Below are 17,789 nucleotides of genomic sequence, written 5' to 3'. Positions count from 1 at the left end.
CCCACTCCCCAGCTCACATCTTCTCTGACCCAAGGTCCCCAGCTCTGCACCACGAACTCACCACCGCCTCTACCATAACCGGCCACCGTCACTTCAAACAGAACGCGCCTTAGCCTCGCCGGCGACACCTCGCGCCACCAGAACCACCACCAGCCACGACGTCACCGTCTCCGCCCTTCTCTTTTCGACAACAGCGATTCTCAGGGAGGGTCCTCCTCCGCGTTCATCTCCACGGCCACCAGATTCCCTTTCAACAGCTCGGGCTGCCGGGACTCAACGCCGTCGCGCCCCTAACCTCACCGGTGCCATCAACGCCACTCTTCTTCTTCCCCATTCGAGGATTTTCTCGAATGCCAAATGCTCCCCGCAACACCACTTTTCCTCTCTGCCTCTCCTAATCTTTATTGTTTATTGATTGATTTTAATGTTGATTGAATCTGGTCCATTTGGTATCGGAAACGATGAGTGCGTAGTGTGCATATGAGCATGAGTGAGATGGATGATTCTGTGACAATGGTATATGGGCTGGCTAGACAGGGGTGCACGGAGTTTATGCAGTAAGCATACATGACCACACAGGGGAGCAAGATGCTTACCTCTCAGAGCTCTAGGGCTGCTGCTTGCTGCAAGAATCCGGTGACTTCCTCTCCTTCCTCCTCTGGCCTTTGTCTTTCTTTTCCGGTGCCAATGATGGATATCCTTCTATGATGATCGCTGCAGATGAACGTCCCTCCTGTGCCCCCTTTCCCCTTTTTTTTTCTCTGACTCCACAAAATCCTGCCCCCAAAGATCTCTGGAAAATCCTCTCCGCTAACCACCTTGTCCCCCCCCCCAAGATCTTGGGAAAAATCCTTTCCTAACCACCTGGTCCCCTCACCCCTAGACACGTATTCCATACCATTTCCCACGTTTTCCTCTTTTCTATTTTTTTACTTTTTATTTTATTTATTATTTATTTTCAGTTTTAATTTCATTTTTTAATTTTTTAATTATTAACTCTATTAAAACAAAATTGAAGATAAGAAAAGTAGAAATTGAATTAAAAAGCAAAAATCTAAATAAATAAAAATAGAATAAAATAAAAAGGTAAAATAAAATAAAAAAAAATCAATAAAAACACTTCTTTTTTCAACCCGGACAAAATTGAGTGTTGACAATTAGGGATGTTCCAACTCAGGTTTTTAAGGTTCCTCTATCCTACCAACAAAGAAAGACTCTCAACAATTAACAATTAATTTATTTAAATTATCTACCCTGTTCTCTTATGCTCTAAATCTGAAATGACTAATTTTAATATTTTCACTTCCTCTCACAGCAACCTCAAACAATACCTGTACATTTATTTAGTACCCATATACATGCTATTACAGAACCCTTACTCCAGACCTTCCAACAAGATTAATTTCAGCCAACAAACTCATTCAAAACAGATTAAATTCATCACATCACAACATGCACAATTTCAGTTATAACACCCAATACAATAAAAGTCATAAAACAATTTCACAAGAACACACCAGTTCAACATTCATATGTATATATTTTTATAAAATAAATTCATACAAAAATAATTAGCTCCCCTTACCTTGAAGTTGAGTAGTACAGCCAACTATAGTGCCCTAATAGTGCCTTCACAGCGAAAATCCAAACTGTGACCTACAACCACCTAATTGGTGATGGAAACAGCTCTTAGAGCTAGAATAGATAGAGAATCAAAAAGGAGCCCCACTAGTTGCATGCCCTAGGTTCAAGAAGAGTGGAGAAATTGACTTACCCGTCCAATCAAAATTTCAATCGGATGAGCGAAAGCACACCACCTATTCGAAATTTCAATGGTGGAAAGTGGTGGAAAGGTAGAGAGAAATCAGAGCAAGAAGAAGAAAATGGAGATGAGTCTAGAGAGAGAAGGGAAAACTGGAAACTGGTTCAGAATTGGGAAAATGAAGGAACCCCTTCTAAGGTCATGGTGCCTTTGGCCCTTAGGGTCTGACTGCCTCCAAAAATAACGCCCAATAACCCATATAGTTTCCAGGACCTTATATATATATATATATATATATATATATATATATATATATATATATATTTATTTATTTATTTATAACAATTTACGTAAACATTTTATAGTTTTATTTTATCTTCAATTATATTTTAAAATAAAAAATACAAATAAATCTATAAGTATTCTGATTTTATCTCTAACTATATTTTAAAATAAAAAATACAAATAAATCTATAAGTATTCTGATTTTATCTCTAACTATATTTTAAAATATAAAAAAAACATATAAACTACTAATATAATAAAAAAATAACCGCAAATATATCTACAGCATACTAATATAAATTTTCTTTTAACCATCACACACTACAAATTATACATTATCTTTTATATAACCACAAATATATAAAGTAAATCGAATTCAAATAAATTTAAAACAGAGATTATAAAATAAATTACTTAAAATAAAAAAAACAAATGTTCAATATATTTGATTTAGGAGAATTTTAATGTTTTAAATAACTTATAATAAAATATCTGTACTGAAAAAAACTTTAAAGTTAAAATTTTGATCAAACGATATAAAATCAAATAGCATTGTAATAAAGAAAGATAAAAGATATATAAATAAACAATCAATCTACATTTATTTTAAATTTTCAATCAACAACAAATAAATCAAATCCTAATAATATATTACATTATCCAAAAAAAGATAAGAGATATTAGAAAAGATATACAATAATTTTCCTTTATCTTTAATCTCAATTCAACAAATAAATAAATCTCTCTGTATAAAGACCATTAGATACTGAGGAAAACAGTAATATCATCCAATGAAGAGCCACATAGTTACATTAATTAAAAAAATAAATTTAATAATATAAATTAAATTAAAAAATATAATTTTATTTAATGATCCATAAAAATTTATAAGAAATTAAATTAAAAATTATCAAATTTATCGTGAATTCAAATTTAATTAAACCTTTTATATATATATATATATATATATATATATATATATATATATATATATATATATATATTTATAACAATTTACGTAAACATTTTATAGTTTTATTTTATCTTCAATTATATTTTAAAATAAAAAATACAAATAAATCTATAAGTATTCTGATTTTATCTCTAACTATATAAAATTTTATTTTAAAGTTAAAATTTTAATCAAACGATATAAAATCAAATAGAATTTATCTCTAACTATATTTGATTTAATAGAATTTTAGTATTTTAAATAACTTATAATAAAATATCTGTACTAAAAAAAACTTTAAACTTAAAATTTTAATCAAACGATATAAAATCAAATAGCATTCGAATAAAAAAAGATAAAAGATATAAAAATAAACAATCAATCTACAATTATTTTAAATTTTCAATCAACAACAAATAAATCAAATCCTAATAATATATTACATTATCCAAAAAAAGATAAGAGATATTAAAAAAGATATACAACAATTTTCCTATATCTTTAATCTCCATTCAACAAATAAATAAATCTCCCTCTATATAAAGACCATTAGAGACTGAGGAGAATACTGAGAAGAATACTGAGAAGTGTAAAAAAATCATATAATTCTGTAGGCAGAAAGTATCAAAGGATTTATCATGAGTGTAATCATGTCAGCACCAGCACAACCACGTAAGTTTTAGAAGTAGCGATTTATGTTAATGTACAGTGATTTTCAGTAATCTCATAACTTAAGATTTCATATTATTTTTATGCTATATTCAGGACCATTTCGTTACAGCACATCCCTCATGGGCAATGGGCTCACTACTCTTACGTCTGCAGCTATTTTCAGACTCAGCATCAGAGTTTTTTTTCAATCTTTTCCACTTCAACTACAAGGTCATCCTTTTATACTTATACCGAGCCAAACCTTTTGCCAAGAGGGTCGAGATTTATTGCAGACACTGTTATCGTCACTGTTATCACTGTCATCGCCACTGTCATCACGTAGACTCTTCGACACTTACCTTATTGACAGACTAGTAAACACGGTTGCTGATGAAATTCGAGGAATCTTTCATATTGATGATCATGCTACTACTTCTTCGGAATCTCAACCCTCAGAAATTCCTCTGTGGATTGTAATCAATGTTACAGATAGCAGCATGCATTTAAGAACGGTTCCAGCAGCCAAAGAACCCATTGACACGTTGTTGAAGAAATCTACGGTAGAGACTAAGTGTTGTTGTTGCATATGCTTGGATGAATTCGATCTCAATGCTGAGTGCTACACACTTCCATGTCAACACTTTTTTCATCAAAAATGTATTACGCGCTGGCTACACACCAGTCAGACCTGTCCCATGTGTCGTCAACCTCTGCAAACTCTAAAAGACTAGCACCAAAAGTTTTATGATTAGGGTTTTTTGTTTTTGTTTAATGTACTATTTCAAGAATTTAAAATACAGAAGATTTTATACGTTGAAGATCACGTTGAGAAATAAATTAGTATAATTTCTAATGAAAACTTTGTAATTTGAAGTGTAACATTCATGTATAGGTGTTTTGACTATCAATAAATACTATGATGGATTTTTCATTTTTTAACACTCCATTTTCCTCACACCTAATATTTTATTGTTAATATATTACATTATTAATACAATCGTTCACAAAAAGAAATATAAAGAACTTTACACAGAAGATACGTATATTTATTTCAGTCCATTTTTTATATTTATAATTTATAAATAATGTAAGTTGACTTTAATATATATATATATATATATATATATATATATATATTTATTTATTTTATAATTATATTTAGAATAACGGTAATGGTATTATATATTTTTTGAACGAATTTTTTTTATATGGGATATATTATGATTATTATAATAATTAAATATTAAAAAAATGAATTTTTTGAACGAATGAGTGTCTATTGGGTATTGTGGAATGAGTGTCTATTGAGTATTGTGGGATGAGTGTCTATTGGGTATTGTGGGATGAGTGTCTATTGGGTATTGTGGGATGAGTGTCTATTAGGGATTGTGGGATGATGGGATGAGTATCTATGATGCGATTGCTGTATGATGGTATGAGGGTGTCTGACTTAATTATTATATGAGGTTTGTTGAGTGTATCAAAGTAATTATGCATGTTTTATAAATGATTTGTTGCATGTTAGCTTACCCTACTTGTTTGTGTTCGTGTATGTGCGATGATCGTATAATTCGTATTTTTATATTTATAATTTATAAATAATGTATGTTGACTTTAATATATATATATATATATATATATATATATATATATATATATATATATATATATATATATATATATATAATTATATTTAGAATAACGGTAATGGTATTATATATTTTTTGAACGAATTTTTTTATATGGGATATATTATGATTATTATAATAATTAAATATTAAAAAAATGAATCTTACATTTTTTTTTACTTTTGTTAAGCTCTTTAATTCTTTAAAAATTTTAATTTACTTGTGTGTTAAGAGAAAATCAGTTTAGAGCTATCTAAGTTAATAACTCAAAAATAATATTTATTTTTGAATTCATTATAAAATAATGTTTTTTTTTAAATATTTTCAACATACAGTGAAGGTTTTTTAAATCGATCTCAATTAAATTACTTTGATATATAGGTTAAAGTTTCTTGACAAGTATTATTTTGTTTATTTTGTATGGCTAATTGGAACTACAGTCATTTTAAATTTAGTTTCATTATATATCTTATATACAATATAATCAAGAATTTGAAGTTTATAAGAAAAGATATATACAATATAATAAGAATTTGAAGTTTATAGGAAAAGAAGATAAATAGTGACATGAATTTTTACATTGTATGGAATTATGAATTTGAGCATGGTATGAGTTGATGAATATGAACATGACATGAGTCTCGTGGAGAGATTCTGTAATGATATGGTATTAGTGTATATGTTGATGTTGAGGGTCCTGTTGTTGGAGGTTATCCTGATACTCTAATAATCATCCAGTCTCAAGTAGAGAATGATTAATTATGTGGTGAAAGGGACAGGAGGTCCTGGTCTATGTGCCGATTTTGGACATAGTGTTGAGGACTAACCTTGTGGATGGTATGGAGTATTTTGAAAGTGTATTTGTAAGAAGAAGTAGAAGTCATCACAAGTGCATTACCTCCCGTGACCGCTCATCAATGTATCATCCGAATGAGTGTCTATTGGGTATTGTGGAATGAGTGTCTATTGAGTATTGTGGGATGAGTGTCTATTGGGTATTGTGGGATGAGTGTCTATTGGAACTAGAGTCATTTTAAATTTAGTTTCACTATATATCTTATATACAATATAATCAAGAATTTGAAGTTTATAGGAAAAGAAGATAAACAGTTACATGAATTTTTACATTGTATTTAGTGAAAGTTGTCTAATACATGCACTATAAAATTGCAATTTTTTCTGGGGTTATTTTTAATGTTATCGACAGTTTTAATCTCCGAAAAGCACATTTCCTAGCGTTGGAAAAACTATTGGGAAAATCTACGTTGCTAAGTGAGTAGTGATGGTTTTTTTCCTAAACCGCCGCAATTTTCTGGGGTTTTTGCAGAACCACTGGTATTAGTGGAGGTTTCCAAAAACCGCCAGTATATATTAGCTGGAGCTTCGAGAAATCGTCGGAATTTTCAAGAGTTTTGTGAAAAACTGCCGGTATTAGTGGGGTTACTCAAAAATCAACGGAAATGGGGTTCTCTCAAAATCGTCCCTATTTTGCATGGTTTAGTTAACCGGGATTTTAAAATCGTAGGAAATGTATACAATTCATTTTTTTTCATTTTTGATTGTAATAAAATTGGATTATGATAAAAATGGCTTTATTGACAAAACAAACAATAAATTAATATGAACTAAAATTGATTAATATTGTATAAAATAAACTACATTGTTCAACCTAATATCATTCATACAACTAATTGTTCATACATAAAAATTAGGTTTAATAGGTTCGGAGGTCCCTATATTTGGGGGTTCGTTTCAATTGGGTCCTTTAATTTTGAAAGTGATCAATTGGGTCCCTAATTTAACAAAATTGAGTCAATAATACCCTTTCCGTTAAATACAATGGACGGCGTTAACTTCTTAAACAGGTGGCATGCTGAACATCTTTTTTATTTCCATGTGGCACAGTTTGAACTAATACGTGTATTTTATATCATTTTAAACTGTAAGTAAGAAGCTGAGAAACCTTCAAAGGTAACTGGTATAAGTGAACCAGCCAAGGAAACAGTTAGACTAAAATCAGAATCTGAGAAACCTTTAGAGGTAACTAGTGTTAGTGAAGCAACCAAGGAAACAGTGAAACTGGAATCAGAAGCTGAGAAACCTTCAGGGGAAACTCTTCCCAATGAACCTGCTAAGGAAACAGTGCAACCAGAACCAAAAGCCGAGAAAGATTCGGAGGAAAAGAATCAAAGCAGCGAGCTAGTGAAGGGAGAACATATAGAGACTAAAGAGACATCTTCAGAGGAACCACGAAGCAATGAACCCATCAAACACAACGAGAAGCTTATCGTCGAACCATCGGAAACAGAAAAGCCAAGTGGGAAATCAAAGAAGAATGCTTCAGAAGCTGAAAAGCCCGAGACCCCTTTAAAAGAGAGCATAAACACGGAAGCAGCTCTTCCTGAGGAGAAAGTAATTGTCGTAGAGCCCTCTTAAGGGAGCGACTATGCCGATTTGGAAGGTAAACCGTTAGTTGATTCGGACGGGGCTTGAGGAGTTATAGGAACATAGATTGATTTGGAAAAGGGGTCATGTCATAAACTATGGAAAGCGAAGCAGCCCCTCAAACCCAACTCGGCGACAAGAAGGCAGACATTGATACGGAAAGTGAGTTTGCAACTCATACTACCGTGTCGCTTGGAGGATCCTCCGGTATCCTCCCTTGCGGTTTCACAAACCCATGTAAAGCACGCAGATGAAGATTGGTGGCTCCATACGGCTAGATTAGGGTATGGAATGAACCGAAGAGATGAATCCCCTCATTGGGTGAATGGAATTTTTCCAGTTTTTGGAAAATTTCCATTCTAGGTTAGTTACTAGGCTTAATTGTCATGCTGACACTGAAAACCCCTGAAACCTGAAATCTGTATTTTATATCTCCCTACTCTCCACTCGCGTCCTCCCCCACCGCCACCTCCACCCCGCCACCTACGTCCTCTACATCGACCTCCTCAACCGCCACGCCTTCTCCCTCTCATTCAGGAATGGATCTATGAAGGATGTACTGAAAGAACAAACCTTGTCCCAGGAAGCTTCAGGATCAAACAATTTGGTGAATTTTGAAGGCGAGAGGTGAAAAAAGAAAATTAGGGTTTAGGATTAGTAAGGAAAAGGGAATCTGAATGCAAATTAAAAATTGCAGAAATTGGTTGTGCCACGTATTAAGTTTAAACTATGCCACCTGGAAATAAAAAAATGTTCTGCATGTCACCTGTTTAAAAATTTAACGTCGTGCATTACATTTAACGGAAAAGATATTATTGACTCAATTTTGTTAAATTAGGGACCCAATTGATCACTTTCAAAATTGGAGGACCCAATTGATCACTTTCAAAATTGGAGGACCCAATTGAAACGAACCCGCAAATATAGGGACCTCCGAACCTATTAAACCTAAAAATTAAAAGGAAAGATGATTATTTCATATGTTCAATATAGATGTTTAATACATATATTCAATACAAATGTTCAATACTAAAAATATGGCTCATAAAGATATTCAATAACAATATCTAATTTTCTTCTTCTTCATTACATCCATTGTTTGGAACACTCCCTTAATTAAATACCTACAATATAACATAATAGTTAGTAGATAATATATTTTAAAAAACAAACATCCAAATAAATTTAACATTTATTACCGATGATCGTTGAAATACTGTAAACTGTGAAGGCAATGAGCCTTGATGATTTTGTAACAAAAGTGTCATCATTGCCTTCATTTCATTAACTTGTGATATCAATGAAGATACCTATAACAGAAAAAAATTATTTAGAAAGTGAGAAATATGATACCTAACATGTTAATCATAAAATGAAGAAACCAAGTAAATATTATTAAATATTCATTAACTTGAGATTGTAATTCAACATTAGAAGAAGTCAATGAAGATACATATAACAGAAAAAATTATTTTAAAAAGTGAGAAATATGATACCATGTTAATCTTAAAAGGAAGAAACCAAGTAAATATTTATTAAATGTTCATTAACTTGAGATTGTAATTCAATATTAGAAGAAGTAGATGAAAATGATCCACTATGAGAACGAGCATGGACTCCAAAGACGGTAGACAGACAAGGACCTAAACCTAAACCACGAACACGTCCACAATGCTCTTGGTTTCCTAAAACATGAGCCAATGAATCCGAACTTGATATTTCTTTTGATTGAGACGATGTTGTCACTAGTACAGTAAAGGGAAACGATATCGGTTATTTTTACCTATTTGCACCAGTTCTGCAACTAAGGCATATACAAGCGAGGTAAAAAGTCTATCACTTTTTGCCTCGGGTCTAAAATGAGGCAAAAAAGTGTATGCTTTTGCCTCAGTTCAAATGCAACCGAGGCAATAGAGGGTTCTTTACCAGGCAGCAAAGGGGGTCTTATGCCCCAGTTTAAAGTTGAATCGAGGCATTTTTTTTAATTTTTTAAAGTTGAACCGAGGTCTCGTCCTTTCACTCCTTTCTTCGCTTATGTTATTGATTCAGATCATTGTCCTTAATTTTCTCGAGGACCTTATCATCAGAATCAGAAGTGTACTATATAAAATATACCGATCGGAGTTAAAGGTCATTCATGGGCAATTATCATGTATTCGTAGGTCAGATTACTTTATGCTCTACAAATATATAGTATTAATTATTGATTATTAAGTTTGATTCCCTAAAATTATATTGCACTGATTACTAATCAATAGACTTGTAGCATAGTTTGGTTCATAATCTAATACCATTAGAAATGCCATAATTTCTTCATGATCAACCATTGCGGCAATTAGCCGACCAAACTGTCTCAGAGGGTTTTAGTTATACAAGTTCTCTTTTCTTATTTATCAGTTAATTCTGAAGATAATAATATATAATATTTTGAAGAAATAGAATTTTTGGAAAAATATGGAAATTTGTTACTTACTTCCATGTAAGCATGTATCATCATTTTACTGACTCGCCATTTGGAAAGTCCCTTCAGTGAATTAATTGCACTGGCCAAGCATTTATGGTTTTTATAGGACCGCCGTATCCAACAAACGTCTCTCGAGGAAGCGTAAGGTAATGAGAAAATTCACCAGGAGTGCGACATTGTAAGCATCAATAGCGACCTCGCCATCGGCCACGTCCGCTACTCTATCGTCGGACAGTCCATACTCAAGCACCTAACCTTTCATCACCGATGGCAGATTTCGCTCCGTTGGGGTTGCGCATAACGGTAACCTTGTCAAACGATCGCACCGTTCGGATACAAACTACAAAACACAACTCTTCTGGGTGAGACTTACCATCACTATGGCAGCCATTGATGCCACCGCTAACACCCCTCTCAACAGCAGGTTGTGAGCCGGTACTCCACGCGTCTCGCGCCTCTTGCCGACGAAGTCGTTCGCCCTGTCGTTGATGCAGCCAACCAGACATGACATATCTCTTAGTCACGAAGGATGCTCTCAAGGGTAGAGAGAAAATCCCCAAGTTCAAGAAACCCTCCGCCATGAATCAACAGGAAACCCCAAATAGGATCAAGAACACAATACCAATTCTTCACCGAGAAATTCCCCAAATCGGAAACCACCTGTTACATCCCCTAGTTACAAAACTGAATCACAAAAATAGGAAAATTCCAGATGCAACAATCATCAAAGTCGTCCTCTTCATGGTTCGACCCATGTGAAACGTGAGAAGCAGGGAAACCCAGGGGTTCATTCTTCATAATATGCGGCAGCCTTCGACGAGACCAGCCCGCCGTCGGCGACGGCTGTCGCGCCGTTCGGTCCAGCCACCAACACTCGCGATAGCAGTTGCACCATTCGGACCAACCTCCGCATCATCCGCAACACTCGTGGCATTCCCCAAGCCAAAGGTCATCGGGCAGCGCCTCACCATTATGCAACTGCTAAAGTCAGTTCAAGTAAGCAGCTAAGACGAGTGACGCCACGACGCCAATAACGGGTCTCCATCATCGCCAACGAGGGTTTCCGCCACCAACGCCCAAGGAAACCAAGTCTGAAAGATCATTGTATACAGAGGATTTGGTGCGAGGGGATCTGTTTCGTCTCATGGCCCTTGTTCATCACAGATCCGATGGTGGCGGTGTCTTCAGCCTCTCTTTCTTGCGTTGAAGAAAACGAGAGAAAAAGCAAGGACGTCAAAAAAAGAGTGAAAAATTAAATAAAAAGCCTCACCTCGGGGAAAGATATATCTTTAACCCACCCGCATCAATATTTGCACTGATTTCCATCATTATTATATGGTTTATCTTTCTTAGGAATTTATTTTTTTCTTGGATACCAGTCATTAAGCAATTCAAGTCAAAGAAGTGTCTTCGGTTTGCACTTTTCTTAATGAAAAATGATACTTGAACAACCATTTTTGACAACATTTAGACACGTGCATACGTGTCTAAATTTGAGTGGTCCAGTTGGAAAAATTAAATGAAAATAGACCACTCAAATTTAGACACGTGTGCGCGTGTCTAAATGTTGTCAAAAATGGTTGTTCAAGTGTCATTTTCCTTTCTTAATAAGGAGAAAAGTAAATGTCCAGCAAAAAATCAAGCTATTTCCCAATTCATCTTTTAACAGCGGCGATCACGGGGATATTAAAGCCAATCACTACTTATCAACGGTGGTTAAATGGATAATTTTATATAAATTATATTTTTATATTGTGAATCTTGCAGACATTAAAGCACTTGCATTCCACTCATGACACATTCTAATATGATTCTCCAAACGTTCAACTGATCTCGCTTGCCCGACCATCCAGCTTCCTATCAACTGTTTTAATATGAATTTCATTGGCTCAATTTTTTCTGATCATTCGAATTCGAAGTGTAATTTTCTCTTCAGTGCAGATGACAGGACCCAGCGCACAAACCGCCATTCGGAGGAAGTTAGAAAAATGGCTTCAGAAATTCCTACTCAACGCAGGAAGTCAAGAAAATGACTCCTGCCTCAAGCCGCTCGGGGGAAGTCAGAAAAATGGCTTTAGAAATCCCCGCTCAACGCAGGAAGTCAAGAAAATGACTTCTGCCTCAAGCCGCTCGGGGAAAGTCAGAAAAATGGCTTCAGAAATCCCCACTCAACGCAGGAAGTCAGAAAAACGACTCATGCCTTAAGCCACTCGGGGGAAAGTCATAAAAATGGCTTCAGAAATACCCGCTCAACGTAGGAAGTTAGAAAAATGGCTTCAGAAATCCCCATTCAACGTAGGAAGTTCGAAAAAGAACTCTTATCAGTCAACTACTCAACAATTTCAGCTTTGTCAGGTTCCAATGCCTTTTCATTATAAAAATAAATATTGAAGCGTTTACTTTATTTAAAAGCATATGTTTTGGAGTGAAAATCTCTTGCAGAGGAAAAAGTGTCAAAGAGAACTCTTAGCATTTTTTGTTCAGTCTAAGGAACAGATCCAAAGAGAACTCCTAGAGTTCGCCGCTCGGTACATAGAGCAATGAAGACTTAAAGCATCAAAGATAGACTTCTTAAAGACCTCTTTTAAACCTCTTTTAATAAAGAGCTTGCTCGGACTTGGGGGGCTTATGTACTACATGAAATATACCGATCGGAGTTAATGGTCATTCATGGGCAATTATCAGGTATTCATAGGTCAGTTTACCTTACGCTCTACAAATATACAGTATTAATTATTGATTATTGGGTTTGATTCCCTAAAATTATATTGCACTGATTACTAATCAATGGACTTGATTGCCACAAACTCTATAAATAATACAATTGATGTCAGGTACAATCTCTATCCTAATAAAATATAGACCTCTTTATGAAACATATCTGACTTGAGCGTCGGAGTGTCTTCTGCAGGTCAACCACCAATCGGGAAGGATTACTTGAAGAGTTGGCCGATCGGAGCACAACAAGGAAGGACGACCGAACCTCGGACAAATGTTACCGAAACAAGAAGGTTTTGAAACCTCGGCTGCATCATCCATACTTGCATCATTATCATCATTTTCGTAATTTTTATTTGACTCCTCAGAGTTTTCATCTTCAGGCTTCTTTCCCCGTGATTCTATCAAAGTCATCATTTTCCTATTAATCTATAATAAAATAACAGAAATGACAAAATGAAACTAAGATCAAACAAAAATAAAAATTTGGATCGGGTGAGTTAACAATTGTAGAATACTCCAACCTAAGAAGCATAATCACACAAATTCAAAAATAAAGTGAACTGAAGTAATCTAGGGCATAAGCATTTCAAAGTAAATCAGAACACAAATAGAAATACAAATAAGGGTGGACCTTATTTGTGACCACCTTCAAATGACCTTTCCCTCATCAAACTTTTTCCGGCAAAGGCACCTTCCAAATAGGCTTTGCAAAAGTTGTGACCACAAGGTGTAGTAATGGGGTATTGCATCACCTTGCGGCATATTCTGACGTGCCTATGCTCACAACAACCTCTGCCACCAAAGTCGGCGCGCCTCCGTGCAACACCTTGAAGGACTTCGCAGAATTAAACCATAAAGTTTCCATCTTTGCTAAAGACAAACAAAAAGCCAGAACAAAGAGCAGCCAAAATTAAACCAGAACAAAGAGAAAGCTTCTGGAATGTCAGGGAAGGAATGCGGATTTGGGTCGCTTGGTGGAGTAGTTACGGCAGGCAGAGCAAAAAGACTAGCACCGGAAACCACCGATCCCGCGGCTATGCTGGCTGTGTGGGTGCCGTGACCGTCATCGTCACGAGGGGATCTAGACTCGAGGATGATTGGGGTCGTTGTCGCCCATCGGAGGTCTCGTCCATGGAGTGAGACTCGAGGATGAGGCCGCACTCGGAGCAGAGGATGTCGCTGGTGGAGTGGTCTCGGACGAGGCCGCACTCGGAGTAGACGATGTCGCCGGTGGAGTGGTCGGGGACGAGGCCGCACTCAGAGCAGAGGATGTCGTCGGTGGAGTGGTCGGGGACGAGGCCGCACTCGGAGCAGATAATGTCGTCAGTGGAGTGGTCGGGGATGAGGCTGGACGATGCGAGAAAGAAGGCACTCAGTCTCACTAGGTTTTCCTTGGTTGAACATTTGGGTGAAAATTTCATCCTTCGCATATAAGAAAGGCTTTTATGCCTCGGTCCTTCTTGCCCCGAGGCAGTAAAGGCTTGTATGCCTCGGTCCTTCCTACCAACCGAGACAGTATCTCTGCTACCACTATCGTACCAGATGAAAGGTTTAATTAATATAATATCTGTGGGGTTTATGCCTCGGTTAACCCTGCTAACCGAGGAAGTATTCTCTTTAGACATCGGTTGTTTGACAACCGAGGCATATAGTGTTCTAAATATTACGAAACTGCCACCGTGTTTCGATACGCTTCGGTTTTGCTGGAACCGAAGCATAATATGCGAGTTAAAAATACGATTTTTTACTAGTGTGTAGATTCATATGTTTGAATCTTTTTTCCTATATACAACGTAATCAATGATGCCAACATTAAAAACATTGCATTTGTATAAAGAGACAAACTATCATAATTTGAAGAAAATACAAAATGAAAAGAAGTTTGATGTGTGCAAGAAGAAAAGAAATGACAGAGAAAAGTCATTGGAGAAGGGAAAGATTGTTGGATGAGCATTGGTTGTTATAACAGCAGAGTATCCTGAGACAAAATTGACTAGTGAGCAACAGTATGTGTCTTTGGGAGAATCCTATATTGAGTTGGTTCATATATTGAGTTGGCAGCATAATACTTATATTTAAACTTAAGGTGTGCAAAAATAGTAGCAATAACTGAAGCTACAACGTATAGTAAAATCCGGCCTAAAGTCCATCTATGCATGCTTTGGAGGGAAGGAAATTTACTTTAAGATCAAGGTATTCTGGAATGTCACATTATTTTACTTTAAGTTATGAAAAATTGGGTCTGAAAAGCCTAGCATAAGATCACTAAAGAGATACACCATGAATTGCCAACTAAGTCTACAGTTAAGCTCACGGTTAACCACCTTAATCACACATACCATGTATGAACCACTTCTATGAACTTATTTTGATTTATCATGTTAATTTAGATCAGTGCTAGGTTAAGTCTTTCTCAAGTTTCAATTAAAAACTAATGTGGATTCCAATTAAACACAAAAGAACTCTGAAAGGAAAAAATCTGTAGTTTCTAATATGGTGTTATATATTGACTAAAGTGAAATTACACTTCACAGTTAAGTTTGGAAATTTTATAAAATAAAAGCAAGCAACAGTAAAAGAAAACAGTGTCACATTTATAGTGAGAAAAATGATTTCAGAATGTGATAGTTTTTAAGGTAAGTTGCGTTTGAGTTTGGGTCCAATTTCAGAAGGAAGAGGTTGGGCTATAAAAACGAACACAGAAGAGTGACACTTTGAAAGCAGTCGTAATGTTTCCTATTTTGAGAATATTTCTGTAACTGCTACACAATATTTCTTCCAAAGCAAAGTAGGGGAACAAGTAATCCTAAATTGTGAGGAGTGGAATATATTCTGGAAAGCAAGGGTCCAAATTTGGCATTCTGAAACGAAAAGCTAAGGTCCAAAATTCTCACTTCCAAACAAAACCTATGATTCATCCTCACCATTAACACACACTCTCATAGGAGAGTGAGATTATCTCGGTAGCAAATACATGGTTACTCATTTTCATGCTATGATTCATGCTCCGTTGACCAAAAATTTAAATGCAACTCAGCTATTAAAAATAAAAAATAAAAACCTCTACAAATTTAGGACCCATTGATCCAGGATTAAAGGCACTTCTATACAAATATTAACTAAAATATCCTAGATGAAACAAACAATTTGTTAGAGAGAAAAACATGCAAAGCTATAACCGCGAAGCCAGCACACATTTTGGAACCAGAGAGATAGGGAGAGAAATCTAAATTGAATAATTCATCAATCTATTCTAAAGCATTTCGCACAGCTACAATTTTGGCTAAAAGAGATCCAATAACATAACTATGAAGGCTATCTTCATAGTACCCCAAGTAGTAATAATTAAACAAAAATCAAAAAGTTCGGAAACAAAAATAAAAAATCAAACAGAAATAGAAAACCAATCCTAGAACTGAGAAATGACTCACAGTTAGTCAAAAATGACCTAGAACCATGTCACAAAAATGCCAGATCTCCAAATTAAAACATCACACAACGCTTTGCTTCCTAACTATTTTTTTAGAAGAAAAGTTATATATGTAACTCAAGCACACTTTTCAATCAGTCAAGACTCCCTCCAACTGAACTAAAACACTACTTTCACCAAATGGAATAACAGAATGCAACATTCTCCCCCATTTTGAGAATAGTAGGGAAAAAAAGGGAAAAAAAGGGAAAAAAAGGGAAACAGAGGGTGGGAGTAGAAATCGATTGGAAAATAAATTAAAAAGAAGATAAACTTTTTTCTATGCATACCTTGTTCAGAGACGAAAGGTTTAACTGGGAAAATCCATGGATCGAGCAGAAAGGTTGAAATTGAAGATGAAGATTTACCTACTTGGACTTGTTTTTCCTATATAACATCACCCAACGTTAACACAGGTGCATAACACACTAACCAGGGTTTGAACCTCGTTCTCTTTGAGTATCAAACAACCATACCAATTGTTTCAGTTAAAAGGGTTCGAGAGTCTATTGTCCTTTTTGGCTTAGCTATGATCTGATCTTTCAATTCTCTCTAATCCACATCAATCGATTGTTATCTCATAAACATTCTGACACTCAAGTCATATGTATTTTTCAAAATAATCTCAATTTAATTAGAATGAAAAAATGTCTTTGCCTAATAACATGTTATAACCTACTTGCGAGGTGATTCACTGTAACCTCGAACAGTGGGATCCGACCGGTACATCCCGTATAGCACATCAACCATCAAAATTCAATTGATTATATTATGTACCACTAACATATAAACATATAAGTACTTTTCTCATGATGAATAATAGTATAATTAAAACAACCAAAACATCTTATACATTAGGTAAGACTTAATCACATGACCACTAGTCCAAAAATAATGTTCTTATCAATCAATTGAGTTACACAACCTTTCTGAAAACAAAGACTTCATGTCATATCATCATCCTATTATTCCATCGAATTTTGTCTTTTAATTCTAAAATTTGATTTATTTCTGTCAAATACATTTTCATTTAATATTGAAAATATATTATTTTTATTTTTATCATATATATATATATATATATATATATATATATATATATATATATATATATATATATATTTGTAACAATTTGCGTAAACATTTTATATTTTTATTTTATATTCAATTATATTTTAAAATAAAAAATACAAATAAATATATAAGTATCTTAATTTATTTTTAAGTATATTTTAAAATATATAAAAAAACATATAAACTACTAATATAATAAAAAAAAATAACCGCAAATATATTTACAGCATACGCTAATATAAGTTTTCTTTTAACCGTTACACCCTACAAATTATACATTATCTTTTATATAACGACAAATATATAAAGTAAATCGAATTCAAATAAATTTAAAAAGA

At 34.6% G+C, this 17,789-nt stretch overlaps 1 protein-coding gene across 1 annotated transcript; it reads left to right on the top strand.

Moving 5' to 3' along the window:
* Positions 1 to 1,798: 1,798 nt before the first annotated feature.
* On the top strand, positions 1,799 to 4,381 carry LOC148192073 (uncharacterized). The gene is made up of 3 exons (XM_088099998.1): positions 1,799 to 1,984; positions 3,614 to 3,671; positions 3,765 to 4,381. Exons 1-3 carry the CDS (start codon positions 1,799 to 1,801, stop codon positions 4,379 to 4,381), a joined length of 861 nt encoding a protein of 286 aa, XP_087956124.1.
* The last annotated feature ends 13,408 nt before the right edge of the window (positions 4,382 to 17,789 follow it).

The sequence above is a fragment of the Vigna umbellata genome, chromosome 10 (assembly GCF_029865625.1).
Source record: "Vigna umbellata cultivar VRB3 chromosome 10, Vumbellata_1.0, whole genome shotgun sequence".
Classification (NCBI taxonomy): domain Eukaryota; kingdom Viridiplantae; phylum Streptophyta; class Magnoliopsida; order Fabales; family Fabaceae; genus Vigna; species Vigna umbellata.
Note: the sequence above shows the minus strand (reverse complement) of the source record. Positions and strands in the feature narration are given on the sequence as shown.